General features: G+C 43.4%; 1 protein-coding gene across 1 annotated transcript in view; it reads left to right on the plus strand.

Annotated features, from left to right (window-relative positions):
• The first annotated feature begins 659 nt into the window (after positions 1 to 659).
• Positions 660 to 16,698, plus strand: part of orai2 (ORAI calcium release-activated calcium modulator 2) — a 38,554-nt gene continuing 22,515 nt past the window's right edge. The window contains exon 1 of the mRNA XM_041197542.1: positions 660 to 1,002. Coding sequence (XP_041053476.1) covers positions 778 to 1,002 — 225 coding nt within the window. The 5' untranslated portion in view covers positions 660 to 777. The remainder of the gene's footprint in view (positions 1,003 to 16,698) is intronic.

The following is a 16,698-nucleotide window of genomic DNA, read 5'->3' on the forward strand; positions in this document are numbered from 1 at the left end:
ACTAGTACTGCCCATTAATATCAGTATCTGCCCATTAATATCAGTATCTGCCCACTGTAAAAACTACTACTGCCCATTAATATCAGTATCTGCCCATTAATATCAGTATCTGCCCACTGTAAAGACCGGTACTACCCATTAATATCAGTATCGGACCACTGTAAACACCAGTACCGACCATTAATATCAGTATCTGCCCACTGTAAAAACTAGTACTGCCCATTAATATCAGTATCTGCCCACTGTAAAGACCGGTACTGTCCATTAATATCAGTATATGCCCACTGTAAACACCAGTACTGACCATTAATATCAGTATCTGCCCACTGTAAAAACTAGTACTGCCCATTAATATCCGTATCTGCCCATTAATATCAGTATCTGCCCACTGTAAAAACTACTACTGCCCATTAATATCAGTATCTTCCCGCTGTAAGCACCGGTACTGTCCATTAATATCAGTATCTGCCCATTAATATCAGTATCTTCCCACCGGTACTGACCATTAATTGAGTGTGATGGCAACAGGTGCTTCTTTGGAGTTCTCATTGAGCATGCGCACTGGCGGCAGTGTCCTGGAGCGGGGCGATCGTCCCCTGGCGGCGGCAGCGGGCAGTGCGGGAGCGCGCGCGCGTGCGTGCGGCGATGCCGTTGCCGCGCCTCTGAGCCGAGAGCGCGTGTCTAGTCAGTGCTGATTCCCGGGCTCTGGAGGCGGCGGCGGCGGCACGCTTTCCTTCTCCCGTTGAGGTGTATTCCCCCCCGCCCGGCGGCGTTGCCATGAGCTCGGAGCGGTCGGCGCCGGCCGGTTCCCCCGCTCCGCCGTGCTCGGAGCCGGAGGGAGGGGCGGCCGATTACCGGGACTGGGTGAGGCGCAGTTACCTGGAGCTGGTCTCCTCCAACCACCACTCGGTGCAGGCTCTCTCCTGGAGGAAGCTCTACCTGAGCCGGGCCAAACTCAAAGCATCGAGCCGGACATCGGCTCTACTGTCCGGCTTCGCCATGGTGAGTCAGCCCGGCTGGCCCGGGATTAGAGTTAAAGGGCTCTGTAAACGGTTAAAACTCTACACTAATGTCTGGCAATTTAAAGCTAATGTCTGCAATATTATTGCAAATTAATAATCCATTACTCTTATCTTAACACAAATGAAACTAATACTCGTCACTTCCGACCATAAATAAAACTGAGGTGGCATTTCGGGGTGGAGAGGCTCGGTGAACGAAAGGGGGAGATGCCTGGCCACCTATGTTGGGAGGTGGGTGGGGGGGCAAAGATGCCTGGCCACCTATGTTGGGGGGTGGGGTGGGGGCAAAGATGCCTGGCCACCTATGTTGGGATGGGGTGGGGGTGCAAAGATGCCTGGCCACCTATGTTGGGGTGGGGGGCAAAGATGCCTGGCCACCTATGTTGGGGTGGGGGGCAAAGATGCCTGGCCACCTATGTTGGGGTGGGATGGGGGGCAAAGATGCCTGGCCACCTATGTTGGGGTGGGGTGGGGGGCAAAGATGCCTGGCCACCTATGTTGGGGTGGGGTGGGGGGCAAAGATGCCTGGCCACCTATGTTGGGGGGTGGTTGGGGGGGGGGCAAAGATGCCTGGCCACCTATGTTGGGGGGTGGGTGGGGGGGGGCAAAGATGCCTGGCCACCTATGTTGGGGGGTGGGTGGGGGGGGCAAAGATGCCTGGCCACCTATGTTGGGGGGTGGGTGGGGGGGGGCAAAGATGCCTGGCCACCTATGTTGGGGGGTGGGTGGGGGGGGGGGCAAAGATGCCTGGCCACCTATGTTGGGGGGTGGGTGGGGGGGGGGGCAAAGATGCCTGGCCACCTATGTTGGGGGGTGGGTGGGGGGGGCAAAGATGCCTGGCCACCTATATTGGGGGGTGGGTGGGGGGGGGCAAAGCTGCCTGGCCACCTATGTTGGGGGGTGGGTGGGGGGGGCAAAGATGCCTGGCCACCTATGTTGGGGGGTGGGTGGGGGGGGGCAAAGATGCCTGGCCACCTATGTTGGGGGGTGGGTGGGTGGGTGGGGGGCAAAGATGCCTGGCCACCTATGTTGGGGGGTGGGTGGGGGGGGGGCAAAGATGCCTGGCCACCTATGTTGGGGGGTGGGTGGGGGGGGGGCAAAGATGCCTGGCCACCTATGTTGGGAGGTGGGTGGGGGGGGGCAAAGATGCCTGGCCACCTATGTTGGGGGGTGGGTGGGGGGGGGCAAAGATGCCTGGCCACCTATGTTGGGGGGTGGGTGGGGGGGGGCAAAGATGCCTGGCCACCTATGTTGGGGGGTGGGTGGGGGGGCAAAGATGCCTGGCCACCTATGTTGGGGGGTGGGTGGGTGGCTGGGGGGGCAAAGATGCCTGGCCACCTATGTTGGGGGGTGGGTGGGTGGGTGGGGGGGCAAAGATGCCTGGCCACCTATGTTGGGGGGTGGGTGGGTGGGTGGGGGGGCAAAGATGCCTGGCCACCTATGTTGGGGGGTGGGTGGGTGGGTGGGGGGGCAAAGATGCCTGGCCACCTATGTTGGGGGGTGGGTGGGTGGGGGGGCAAAGATGCCTGGCCACCTATGTTGGGGGGTGGGTGGGTGGGGGGGCAAAGATGCCTGGCCACCTATGTTGGGGGGTGGGTGGGTGGGGGGGCAAAGATGCCTGGCCACCTATGTTGGGGGGTGGGTGGGGGGGCAAAGATGCCTGGCCACCTATGTTGGGGGGTGGGTGGGGGGGCAAAGATGCCTGGCCACCTATGTTGGGGGGTGGGTGAGGGGGCAAAGATGTCTGGCCACTTATGTTGGGGTGGGGGGGGTGGGGTGCAATGATGTCTGGCCACTTATGTTGGGGGCGGGGGGCAAAGATGTGTGGTCAGGTAAGTTGGGATGGAGAGATACTGGGTTTCTTTCTAAAAGGATTAGATGTGTCGCTATATATTTTTTGGGGTGAAAGGGGCGACTGGATTGCTTGAGAAGTGGCGGGGGTAACATGTCAATATGTTTTTTTGAGGTCGACACTTAACCTGTCACGTCATTTTTTTTTCCCCTCTGTCACATCTGAGCAACATACCGATACATTTATCATTCACATTTGCAGAATCTGTGCCTATTTTTAATGGAATGGAAAATATTTCTTGGTTTTGCAGAAGGGCCACCGTCTTGGCTGCCTCACTGGATCATGCAGTCTCTGTTCTTATCCAGGATCAAACAAGTGGGATCAACTTTGTTTGTGCCTCTACTAGATGCTGCCCTCCTTATAATCCATATTGACATTTGTTATTTCTTTATAATCATGATTAAACCTGTGACAATTATACCATGATTATTGGTCTTTCATTGTTGACATTATCCCACATCAGATCAATTGGATAAAATGCTCTGGCACTTGCTATCTCCCTTGATACCTTCTGCAAACCCAAAACAAAATTGTTAATTTTTTAAAAAACTAAATGAGTTCATGGTTGTCATCTCGCAAAGGGGTTGGATCATGATTATAATATAATTCATCTTTGCCTGTTGATGATTTGAGGCCTGAGAGAGGTGTGCTGCTTTGTAATGAATGCTTCACGGGCTTTGTTTGAGGGCACCTCAGTGAAGGAATAAATTTCAGTCAGGGCCCAATGAATTCACCATTTTAAATTACTTCTTCTATGATTGGTAGTCCTGCACACTCACAGATAAAAGCAGAATATTGCGGATGCTGCAAATCTGAAACAAAAATGGAAAATGCTGCAAAAACTTAGGCCTGGCAGCATCTGTGGAAAGAGAAGCAGAGTTAGCCTTTCAAGTTTGAAGAAGGGTCATACGGATTCGAAATGTTAACTCTATTTCTCTCTCCAGAGATGCTGCCAGACCTGCTGAGTTTTACCAGCATTTTCTGTTTCGTTGCTGCAAAGTCCTAGCTTCGGAAGGGCAGCATCTGAAAAGTGACGTGTTTTATTTTTTGCATATACAAAAATTTCACATGCCCATCATTACACTGCAACCAATAACAAAGGAAATCAGCCTAAGGCATTCACTAATCTATATAGAAGTTAGCTTCCTGGTATTTACCAGATACAGCACCTGTGTAATGCTATTTATTCAATGATCAGTGCTACTATCTGATTACATCTCTGTTCTGCAGGTGCGACTTCCTAAAAAGCAAAATAAAAATCTATTTTGAGATTGTGTTATGCCTGATACGTTTTTGCATTTGAATTAGGCAGTGTTTTGAATTAAACTGCACAAATAAAGCAAAGTAGGAATTTGGTGCAGAAAATTTCTATTATCAGGCAATTTGAAGTGATTTTGACTGAACAATAGCCTGTAGATGAACTTGCTGATTTCCTCAGGATTCAGACAAAAAGCAAAATACTGCTAGGTGCTGAAAATCTGAAGCTGAAACAGGTCAGGCTCCAGCTATGGAGAGAGGAAGATAGGATTAACATTCCTGGTTGATGACCATCTGTCAAGGTTTAATCATGCTTACTGCTCTCCACAATGCTGCCTGACCTGAATGTTTCCTCTGATTTCTGACTTATTATTCACCCATGTTTGGCCTTGTTGTGGCTTGCAAAGTTTCACTGCCAGGAGACAAGTGATTTTATGTGCTTTTATATTGTGGAGTATTTTAATGTTGCCAATTCTAAAGTGTGGGTCTGGTGCAGACACTGACAACATCAGGGTTAGGCTGTCAGCAGATCTGATTTAAAATTAAATGGCTCTTCCTAATGGCTTTTTTCTGAACTCTGAGGTTCTCTGAGAACCACCATGTCAGTAGCTGACAGCACTAATGCCCTATAATTAAATTGGGTGCTATCAGTTGAAGAGCAACATCAATCCTTTCCTGTGGGTGCACCGGTTCAAACCTTAGCTGAGCCAAGTTGGCCCCTGAGGCCCCCTAACTGAATAATGATTGGTTAGTCTCCAGTCAGTGAATGATTCTGGTGTCTGATCATTTTGCTACATTCGTGCTACATCATCGCTTTTGCTGCCGGAAATGTTGATTTCATTGCGATTCTCTAGGCAGCAGGACTGTAATTCAGTACGCCAAACTCATATCACTTGCAAGATTTATGAGCTGAGAATAATTTCATTGAAGTGTATCCTTCATTTGCTGTGTTCTGGTTTTTAAATAAGTGTGCTTCAAGCATAAGGAGACTTACCCGACTGCATTTTGCAAAATTTATCAAGTAAATTCTTCATTTGTGGATTTTTCTGCAGCTTGAACGTTAGAGACCGCTACAGTGTACCTTTGACATCCAGCAGTGATTATTCTCCTTTCCTGGTGGCCTACAGATCACCGCAGTCTTCTGACTTGTAGCACGGTTGTTAAGATGTTAAACAGGTGGAAAAAAAACTACATAATGTACGTTCTATAAAGTATTGGATGTGAATTATAAAAACAGGCAAACTTGCATTTATATAGAGCCTTTCACAAGCTCCTTATAGCTAGTCAGTTGAGCACTTTTGAAATGCAGTCACCCTTGTAATACTGATGAAGACAGCAGCTAATTTAAGCTTAGCAAGGCCCTACAAACAGCACGGATAAACAGCCACTAACTCTTTGTTGGTACTGATACTTGTGGGCCAGACAGGGGTCTCCAATCATATACATCCACCTGAGAATGGTTTAACATTTCATCTGGAATCTAGTTTGCAGCACCAAACAATTTTGTTCATATGGGATGAATGTTTCATCTGTCAAGTAGCAGTGATTGATTTCTGTGTTTTGACATCAGATGATAAGTGCTAACTCCTTTTGGGGGAAAATCCTAATAAACTCTGATATGCTTATGTATAAAACCATGAAACTACCATAAAGCAATAAGAAATGGCCAAATGTATTCACATAAAATAACACTTAGCTCCTAAAATTCCAGCCACAAAACTCAAAAAATCCATCAGCTTCCTATAAGAGAGGGACATAGAGGTTCGTTTTACCAAACTTCACATCCTCATGCCAGCTGGAGTTCACAGATATATTCTCTATTCTTTTTAATTTCAACCAGCTTATTCCTATCTGCTAATGTGCTCTGCTCTTTTGTGATATTAAGTGGTGACCTCTCCAGACTTCTGGTGCTGATTTTGAATCTTTTTAATCCACTTGGCTGCCTCTGCCTTTAAGTCATTTTCTTGTATCTAATCTTGCTGGGCTGTTTCCAGTTTAAGTGGAGGTCTGGGGTGGAAGTCCCATTTAAATATTGCAGTGATGAAGGATGTGTGAACATCAAGAAAACTCGAGCAAAAACTCATAAGATGCTACATTCTGTCCACTTTGCAGTATGCCTCAGAAACCTGGATAATAAATAAAGATCTATGGAAGAAATAGAGACCTTTGAAATGTGGATGCTAAAGACTTTAGCTACAAGTTCCGTAAGACAAATGAAGAGGTGCTTGAAATTGCAAGAGCAGAAAGAACTCTTAAAAAGTGACATCCAGAAACGATAGTCAGTATTTCATTCATTTGATCAGAGCTGAAAAGTTGCACAGATCTGTTCTAGAGGGCAAAGTGGAGGGCAGCAGAAACAGCGGTCAACCTAGGTGTATTTGGATGACGGATGTCACAGAGTGTTGTAGACGAGCTATAGTGGATGTGTGAGGGTGGTGCAAGACAGGCATGACAGCAGCTGATCTGGTAAAAGTAACTACAAGCAGCAGAAGCAGATGGAAGGACTGAGCGGGAAAGCAGCTGGCTGGCTCTTTGATAGTTATATTCTTATGTGGTGCTGCTGGGTTCAACACTTAGAGACAAAACTGTTCTTCCAGGAAAGAAATGTGATTTGTGCTCAAGCTGATTTGGTACTTCTGAGCCCTAATGCCCTAAATTTCTAATTTACTCTGGAAGTACATGCGGTAGAAATTGTATATCGTGGAGGCGAACGTATGATAGGTAGGGAAAACGTAACAGTGATTAAATGAGAGTTTCTGACTGTTAGTAGTCATCCTGCACTTCGCCCACTGAAATATAGAGCTGCTGAGTTTCTACATTGATTTATTCCCCTTTAGGGACATGCTTGGAGGCGATTCAGTTGTGATATTTGCTGTAATAATCTTCAAACCCAAGCCAAAAGCTAGGCATTTGAGGGAAATGGGGGTACAAAAGAGAGCTGTAAGCAGCACATGGAATGAAGTTGAGTATAGTGAGAAATGGTGACAGAATTACTGAAGAAATTGGAAATTTTAGGCAGGTTTGAGCATTGATAGAATATGTTTAGGCAGTGGGCTGAGAGAATAATGGGTCATGTGAAGTAGTTTCAGCTTCGCATCAATGCAAACTATTGTAGGTTAAACAAAGTGTGGGAACAGCCTCTGAGTTGTGTAATGATATTTTGAGGTCTTGCCCTTTACCAACAGCTTCAGCATTTGGTGAGCTATAGCTTGCAAACCTTTCTTCTGTTTCCTCATTTTTAACAATATCTACCCCTTCGTTGTTTAGCTGAGTTTCTTTCAGCACCAATGCGTAATGCTTTGCATTTTTTTTATTGACTGCTATTTGCCATTCAGAGTCGAGGAGTGATATCCCTTTCTGCGGAATGTGTAAGTGATCTTTTATGTAGGATTTATATCCCATGTGTGGGCTGACCTGGCAATGGCAACTTACGAGAAACTTTCCAGCATGAGTTGGAAGTTGGAAATCTGGATTTTTCTTTTATAAGTAGTAACCCACTTATGTCAGTGTTTAAATTAAATTGGATTTGACAGTTCGGAAAGTGTAGGTTGATGATTCTGCGGTGCCTATTCTGTTTCCACCAAGCTGGGACATTTTACTACAATTTGCGAATTGATCTGTTTTGTGAAGTGGATTTATCATGATTGCATGGTGAACAAGCTGTTCATAAGAAACCCATTTCAAACCCATGTAGATTCATAGCACCTTACAGCACAAAAGGAGGCCATTCAACCCATCAAGCCTGTGCCAGCATTTTGAAAGAGCTGTCCAATTTAGTCCCATATGAGCGTTTTCTTCATAAACAAGTAGTTCCAGTAATTCAAATTCGATGTCCCCTCTGTACATTCTGTGGAAACCTGTCTTGTGGATGATGTACCTGTCCTAACCCTATCCTTGTGCTCCTTGTATGGGGCTATGAATTCCACATTGCTACGAGTCTGGAGTCACGTAGGCCAGACCAGGTAAGGACAGCAGATTTCCATCTTTAAAAGGGCAACGATTTGGTGGTTTCATGGTAACCATTACTGATTCAAGCTTTTTATCACAAATTTTATTTAATTGAAGTTAAATTCCAATGCTACTGTAGTGGAATTTGAACTTTTGTCTCTGGGTCATTAGTCCAGTATTAGCCCTGTAACATGACCATAATGTTGCAGCACTCCTTGACCATTTCTTTTGTCTGTGGTACTGCACTAGCAACCTAGACATTGTGTGCTGAAATCCCAACATGGAAAATTTGGAATAATGTCCAATTAATAACTTGTGGGCAGGCACCAGAAAATGACCTTGAACGCTGCTGGATTGTACTGAAAACCTGGTTCACCCATGTCCTCTGGGAAAAGAGCCTGCTTTACTGGCCTACACTTAACTCGAAATTCACAATATATAATTGACTCTTAATGTGTTGAAGATTGCTAGGATTGGGGAGCACATGTTGCCTTGCTACTATTACTTACATACAAAATAAAATTAAACACATAATGGCGGCCATTTATACTTGCCTCTAAGAGCTGCTTAGAAGCCACCCTGTGAGGTGAGTCTCTGGATTTTAAAAGTCATTACCCGTTCTGAAGTTACCAGTGCTGATTCAATTTGTCTTGCTTTGAGCTATCAGGCATCACGTAGGTATGATCTTAATCGGTTAACTGATGTAGGCAACAGAGATATTAGGTAGACTCTGCTAGTCATTACCATCAGCTGTAAGTAAAAATTTGGATTATCTGCTTCCTATTATCAGAATAAGTCACCACCCATTTTACAACTTCTGCATCAGCCTTGTGGTTTGTTCGGTTACTTGTCTGTTTTATTTTATCATAAATTTTACTCAGCGTTGTTTTTCTTCATTATGGGCCAATTTATGAGCAGGATTTTTTATTTTTTTTCTAAAATGTAAATATTGGGGTGGAAGAAACTTTAAAAACTGGAAATAACAACAGTTATTCATTTACTGTTTATGAAATGAAAATATTTAGTTACAGACCCTTCTTGACTCAGTGCCTATCTTCCATGTTCTAATGCTTCAGTCTATTTCTCTTAGTTTTCCATTTTTCTTTCTTCCTCCTTGTCTCCTTTTATGGTCTGTGACACTTTCTCTTCATGTCACCTCCATATGAATCCATGTCTGAAATAGGATTTTCTGTCACCTTTGTGAATCTGTTCTTTGTCTCGCTGTCTTCAGCATACATCCCTCTTTATGTATATCATTTGTTATACAGTTTGTATTTCCATCTGCCTACCTTTTCCTCTGTCTCTCTGACTTTATATACATGCGAGAGTTCCTTCTCCCATTTTGTTTTTTTAATCTTTTGGATTTACCATGCGTTTTTTTTTCTTCCTGTCCTTTAGCTCCTTTGACTTTCATTCTATTAATTTATAATTTATCATTTAAATCTCAAGCACAGTTCCAAAGCTGAGCTTGGAATGGGGACCTGTTTTGGGTTGGGTTAGGCAGAGGACTGAAACTCAAAACAGTCAGGATCTGGTTGTATGGAAAAAAACATTGCATAGGAATAAAATCTTAAAATACTGAAAATAATCTAAAAATTCAAGTGGATTAGATAATGAATGAAGGCATTGCAGTAACTAAGAAGTATAGGCACAACGTTTAAAAAAAAAAACAGGACTAGTAGCTGCCTTTGTTGGAGTTGTCATCATGGCAGAGTTGATGATATTTCCATCTCTGGATCAGTAGGTTCAAGCTAGTTAAGTAGGATTTGAACATGTGATCTGGGCTGACACTTCAGTGCAGTACTGAGGAGCTGCTTCATTGTTGAGAGTGCTATTCTCTAAATGAGATGTTAAACTAACATCCTGTTCGCCTGCTCTGTGGAATCAGGTAGATGTTTAAAGGTCTGTAGCACAAATTAAAGAGCAGGTAGTTCTCCAGAAATTTTTGGCCAAGATTCCTCTCTTAAGCAATATCACCAAAAGCAGATTAACTGGTCGTGTGTGGCTGTTTACACACATCCTGTAAATGTGCTACATTTGCCTATTTAGCAAGAGGTGCTCTCAAAGTAATTGATTGTGTTGAGCGCACAATGTTTCTGAGGCATCTAATTTAAATAAATTGCTAGACTGTGGAATGAGGTTGTTAGCTATGTGGAAAATGCTTGAGCCATTTTACAATCAATCGATATGTTTTCAGAGATGCAGAACTTTAATTGATGTCGCAATAATTTGGAGGATATGTTACTTTGTAAGGATAGGAGCAGATTTCTTTTCCCTTTAATAAAATCTCCTTATTTGCAGCCAGTTGCCTGATTCACCACAGCTCAGTAACACAAGACATCTGAAGGTATTTCATGCACAGTGCAGTAAGATACCATTGCTTAAGAATGAGTGTTGTCAAGAAAGCAAGAAATTGAAATATTGTTCTTCTGGTAATAAGTCCGACATTTTCTTATGTACTGGAAGCCAGGCTGTAATTAGATTAAGATTTAGAGTGACTGTGAGGGCCTAAAGCCAACAGTGGTTTTGATATGCTAATGAGCCAAAAGGAACTTCAGTTAGAGTTTTACATAAAGCAGTAACAGGAATAGTTTTGAATTGAGTTAATTTAGTTCAAAGTGGGTATATGCAGGTTGCAAAAAGGTGTAAGGAAATAAGGTAAAGATAGGGTAAGTTTGCTTTTACAAGTCTAAGAGCTACAGAACAATTTAATCAATTCTAGGAAGAAAGCATTTCTGAAGAAGCTGGTTGAAACAATATAGAGATCAAAGAGAAAGAACGCATTTAAGGAAATACTGAAGCCTATGTGAGGAGGCAGCTGGTTAGATCTCACAGAAGACAGCAAGATAGCTGGGCAGATCTCCAATAAGACAATGTGAACAAGGCTAGACTGGAGCAGCCACTTGCTGTCAGCCTCAGAGGACACCCTAAAGAAAAAAAAGCGCTGTGTAGTAAAGTTACTGGAATCCTATAAATTTTAAAATGTATAAGGATAGTTGCTGAACGGAAAAAGGGAAAGTTAGCTCTGAGGGTAGTTAAGATTTGTGGAACTGTTTTAAAATGTTGCTTACTATATGAAGCCATTCTTGTGTTTAAATGTAATTGTTTTTTTATTCTTTATTCTTTTAGTAAATGTTTACTATGAAATCATCACAAGTAGTTGGGGACATTGTTTTCTGATTTCAGAACCGCTCCTCATCCTAAACAAATTGCAAAAATCATTTTGGCAACTGTTTCAAGTTTCCCCCTGGGATTTGAGCAGCTCTGCATTTACTATCTGCCATGCCATAATAAAATTGCGGGCTCTTTGCAGGATATTAAAGGAATAATTCCTTGCTTGGCTTGGAATTGGTGAATTTAAAAATGAGGATGAGGAGTATACTGGACCAGAAGTGGTATTGTGAGATTTTAAAGTGGAGACTGCAATATGGCTTTGGCAGTTGCTAAGACTTGTCTGGGAGTTGAAGTCATAACTTTGGATGGCTTGCAAAAGGTAACTAGAGCTAAGTTAATGGAATTGGCAGATAGGTTACAATTAGGATTACCCACAGGGGTAAGGAAATCAGACATAATTGAAGGTGTAGCGCAGCATTTGAAATTAAAAGGTGTATCTGAGAGATGGAGTTCTCCAAGTGGTAGATCATTGGATTGGGCTCAAATTTAGTTGCAAATGAAAAAGATTGAATTAGAGGAAAAGGAAAGGGAATGAGCATTTCAAAGGAACAGGCAGAAAGGTAGGAGAGAGAAAGGAAACAGGAAAAGGGGGTTAGAAATGGCAAGGTTAGAAAAGGACGAAAGAGAAAAAGCGAGACATGGAGGATTCCAGCTTAAAATGCTGGCAGTTAAAAAAGGGACACCAGAACGTAAGGGAAGGACTCACTTCCAGATCAGAATCAAGTGGGTAAGCTAGGTCAATTTGTAGAGGGTTCAACAAGGGACAGTGCTGTGCTGGACCTAATTCTGGGGAATGAAGCCGGACAGGTGGCTGAGGTGGTGGTGGGGGAGCATTTTAGTGATAGTGACCACAGCATGGCACAGTTTAAGTTTGTTATGGAAAAAGAAATAGACAAGTTGAAAAACAATGTTTTGGATTGGGGGAGAGTAAATTTTAGTAAAATAAGGCAGGATCTGGCCAAGGTAGACTGGGAAGAGCCACTTGTGGGGAAATCTACAGAGGAGCAATGGGGGGCATTCAAGAAAGAAATGGGGAGGGTACAGGCTGGACATGTCCCTCTAGGGTGATTGGAAGGAGTAACAAGCCCAGAGAACCATGGATGACCAGAGATATTCAAGTTACGATGAGAAGGAAAAGAGAGGCTTTTAGCAGGTACGAGGGAAGCAAATCAGCGGAGGCATTAGTGGAGTACAGAAAGTGCAGGGTGGAGCTTAAGAAAGCAATTCGGAGAGCAAAGAGGGGATATGAGAAAGCTCTGGCTGGTAAGAGGGAAAATCCCAAGATATTCTATAAGTATATCAATGGGAAGAGGATAACCAAGGAAAGAGTAGGGACCAAGGGGCCAATCTACGGGTGGAGCCAGATGACATCGCTAGTGTTGAATGAATACTTCACATCCGTCTTCACCCAAGAGTATGAAGGTATCGAACTCGGGGAGAGAGGTTGCGAGGCTCTTAAGCAAATTGATATTGGAGGTGTTGGCAGGCTTAAAAGTGGACAAATCTCCAGGTCTGGATGATTTGTGTCCCAGACTGCTGAGGGAGGCAAGGGAGGAGATCGCAGAGGCTCTGACCCAAATTTTTTATTCCTTTCTGACCACGGGGGAGGTGCCAGAGGACTGGAGAACAGCTAATGTGGTTCTGCTATTTAAGAAGGGTTGTAGAGATAAGCTAAGGAACTAAAGGCCAGTTAGCCTCACGCCAGTGGTAGGGAAGCTATTGGAGAAAATTCTATCACCACTTGGAGAGGCAAGGTTTGATGAGCAATAGTCAGCATGGCTTTGTCAGAGGGAGGTCATGCCTAACAAATTTGATTGAATTTTTTGAGGAGGTGACCAGGTGTATAGATGAGGGTAGTTCAGTCTATGTAGTTTATATGGATTTCAGCAAAGCCTTTGACAAGGTCCCACATGGGAGACCTATAAAGAAGGCAAATGCACATGGGATGCAGGGGTAATTTGATAAGGTGGATTCAAAATTGGCTTAGTTAGGAGACAGAGGGTGATGACAGAAGGATGCTTTAGTGACTGGAAGCCAATGTCCAGCGGCGTACCACAGGGATCTGTGCTGGGTCCCCTATTATTTGTCATTTATATAAATGACATAGATGACTATGTTGGGGTTAGGATTAATATGTTTGCAGATGACACAGATTGGCCAGGTGGTTAACAGTAAGGTTGAGTGTCTTGGGCTATAGGAAGATAAAGACGGGATGGTCAAATGGGCAGGGAAGTGGCAGATAGAATTTAACCTTGAAAAGTGAGGTGATACACTTTGGAGGAGTAATTTGACAAGGAAGTATCCAATGAATGGCATGACACTAGAAAGTTCTGAGGAATAAAGGGACCTTGGCATGTGTGTCCATAGATCTCTGAAGGCAGAGGGGCAAGTTAGTGGGGCGGTGAAAAAGGCATATGGGACACTTGCCTTTATTAATCGAGTCATAGATTACAAAAGTAGGGAGGTCATGTTGGAGTTGTATAGAACCATGGTGAGGCCACAGCTGGAGTACTGTGTGCAGTTCTGGTTACCACATTATCGGAAGGATGTGATTGCACTGGAGGGGTTGCAGAGGAGATTCACCAGGATGTTGCCTGGGTTGCAACATTTAAGTTATGAAGACAGGTTGGATAGACTTGGGTTGTTTTCTTTGGAGCAGAGAAAACCGAGGGGTGACCTGATCGAGGTGTACAAGATTATGAGGGGCATGGACAGGGTGGATAGGGAGCAGCTGTTCCCCTTAGTTGAAGGGTCAGTCACAAGGGGGCATAAGTTCAAGGTGAGGGGCAGGAGATTTAGGGGGGATGTGAGGAAAAACTTCTTTACCCAGAGGGTGGTGGTGGTCTGGAATGCACTGCCTGGGAGGGTGGTGGAGGCAGGTTGCCTCACATCCTTTATAAAGCACTGGATGAGCACTTGGCAAGTCATAACATTCAAGGCTATGGGCCAAGTGCTGGCAAATGGGATTAGGTAGGTAGGTAGGTCAAGTGTTTCTCACGTGTTCGATGGGCCGAAGGGCCTCTTCTGCACTGTGAGATTTTGTGATTCTGTGGGTAGGTGTTTAAATTTGTACAAGCTCTTCCAAAGTCTAAAGAAAGAGATGTTGATGCATTCTTTATCTCATTTGAGAAGATAGACAAACAAATAAAATGGCCAAAAGCAATTTGGACATTGCTATTACAGTCCAGGATGGTGGGTAGAGCTTTTGTGGTATATGCATTGCTGTCAGAAGAAATATCTGGGGAATATGATGAAGTGAAGAAGGCTATTTTGAGTACCTATGAATTACTTCTAGAGGCACACACAAAGAAATTTTGAAATGTGAGAAAACAGCTTGAACAGGCATATTGTGTTTGAAAAAGAGTCAAAGTAATTTTGACAGGTGGATCAAGGCATTAAAAATAGAAGAAACCTATGAAGGCCTTAAAGAAGTGATAATTTTGGAAAAATTTTAAAGATTCACTTCCTTCGGTAGTAAGAACCCATGTGGAGGAACAAAGGGTTAAAACTGCTCGGCAAGCAGCAGTGATAGGTGATTATGAGCTGGCCCATAAATCAGAATCTTTTTTACGGTGCCCTTTAAATCTGAAAATGATAGAAAATGGGAAGCTGAGAGGAAGGTAGGTAGTCAAGGAGGAGACAGGAGACTAAGGAGATTTCACCTCGGACTAGGAAGGGGGGTGCTGAGTGTGGAAGAGATGTAAAAAAGTTTAAATGTTTTCATTGTAATAAGATTGGCTATAAGTTGTCAATGTGCTGGGGGTTACATGAGAAACCTTTTGGATTAGTACAAAAGGTACTGTGAAGTCAGGGGCTTTAGAACAAGACAAACCAGTAGGACATATTCAAGCAGAAAATCAAGCTCAAGTATTAGCTGAAGGTGTGGAAATGGGTTCACTGCCTATTCAAAGGGATGTTGAAATGCAGGTTTCGAACATGTTTAAAGATTTCATCTGTGAGGGAAGTCTTTTCATGTGTAAAAGGTGGAGTTGGCAAAGATACACAAATTTTCAAGGATACAGGGGCAAATCAATTCTTAATGTTATGGGATAGTGATATTTGTTGTTCAGTGGGAATTTTGTAGGAAAAGTTGCATTCAACAGAGGTGTTGCAGAAGGAGCATCTTGGATTGTTCCCAGATTGTGTAGTAATGAGATCACAGACTTACAGGTTGAAACAGGAAGAGGATGAAGTTAAAAGGCAGGGAAAAGGTGCTGAAGCTCAATTAGCTGACACTGTCTTTGTTCAGGAAAAGAGAATAGAGGAGAAGTTAGTGAGTAGGAATTCGGAACCCACACTTGGATTAAGTATCTAAATTCAGGGAATTATTGAGCAGAGCATGTGAATTAGCTAAAGAGCATTTAAAAATATCACAGCAGGTGATAAAGGCAGAAGCAGATAGGAAGGCAAAGACTTGAATTTGGCTCTAATTTCCCTTTTTCTGTGTTATTTCACATTTCTTTATTGGATAATTCAAGCTTGCACAAGCAATGACTTTATCAAGGGTGACATGGATAACACATTCAGATTTTTTTCGTATTTTATGAATGGCTTTTGCACAATCCACACACCAGGATATGACTAAGTGGAACGTAACACCAAAAAAACATACAACTCTGCACGTTTTACTGCCACCCTTCTTCTTTGTATTGTAAGGAAGACTTCCCACCCTAGCTTTTTCAGGCCCTCGAAACCATCAGACAGCGTTCCTCCTTCAATCTTCCCTTCATCCTTCAACCTACAGGTTTTTAGAATGTACATTTTGTGTTGCCCAATCACTATTTAATATGATTAGCCTCATCCTCTCTCCTACTCTTTTTAGACTTGTTGTGATATTGTACACAGTGGAACATGACCCTTTGCCAAGCTTCCTCCCTTAAAAAATACACACAAATCCAATGAGCTGTTGTGGGCTCTAACACACTCGTGGCACTTTATATCTATATTTTTCTAAAGAGCTTTAATTTATAAGGGCGTATGAATTTTTTCAGGACAGAAGTTTCTACAAATTAAGTTCCTTTTGATAGCTCTGCAACTCATTTTTTTGCCATTTTCTCAATCTCTTTTACCTCTAAAATCCAGAATCATAGCAGATACCTTTTGGCCCATCATGCCTGTACTAGTTCTCCGAATTTGTACTGCTCACTTTAAAAGCCTTCCATGATAGCCTATTACTTGAGTTGACTAATTCAGGTAAGGGACCAATTTGGCCACCTTTCCCTCTTTACTAAAGAAAGCAATTCCATACTTGATCTTTCCTTGTAACAAGCCTTTCTATTGCCCGCTCAATAATGTTTTGTTAGAAACAGATAATGCAGAAATACATATATCTCTTCTCTTTAAGTTATTGGTTGACCTGTTAAATTTTCAGCTTTGTGATGGGAATGCTAAACTGTAAGAGTTGCCCCAGTATTGGCCTGAGTTGGATACTGATTTTCTCTTTTG

The sequence above is a fragment of the Carcharodon carcharias genome, chromosome 10 (genome assembly GCF_017639515.1).
Source record: "Carcharodon carcharias isolate sCarCar2 chromosome 10, sCarCar2.pri, whole genome shotgun sequence".
Lineage (NCBI taxonomy): Eukaryota > Metazoa > Chordata > Chondrichthyes > Lamniformes > Lamnidae > Carcharodon > Carcharodon carcharias.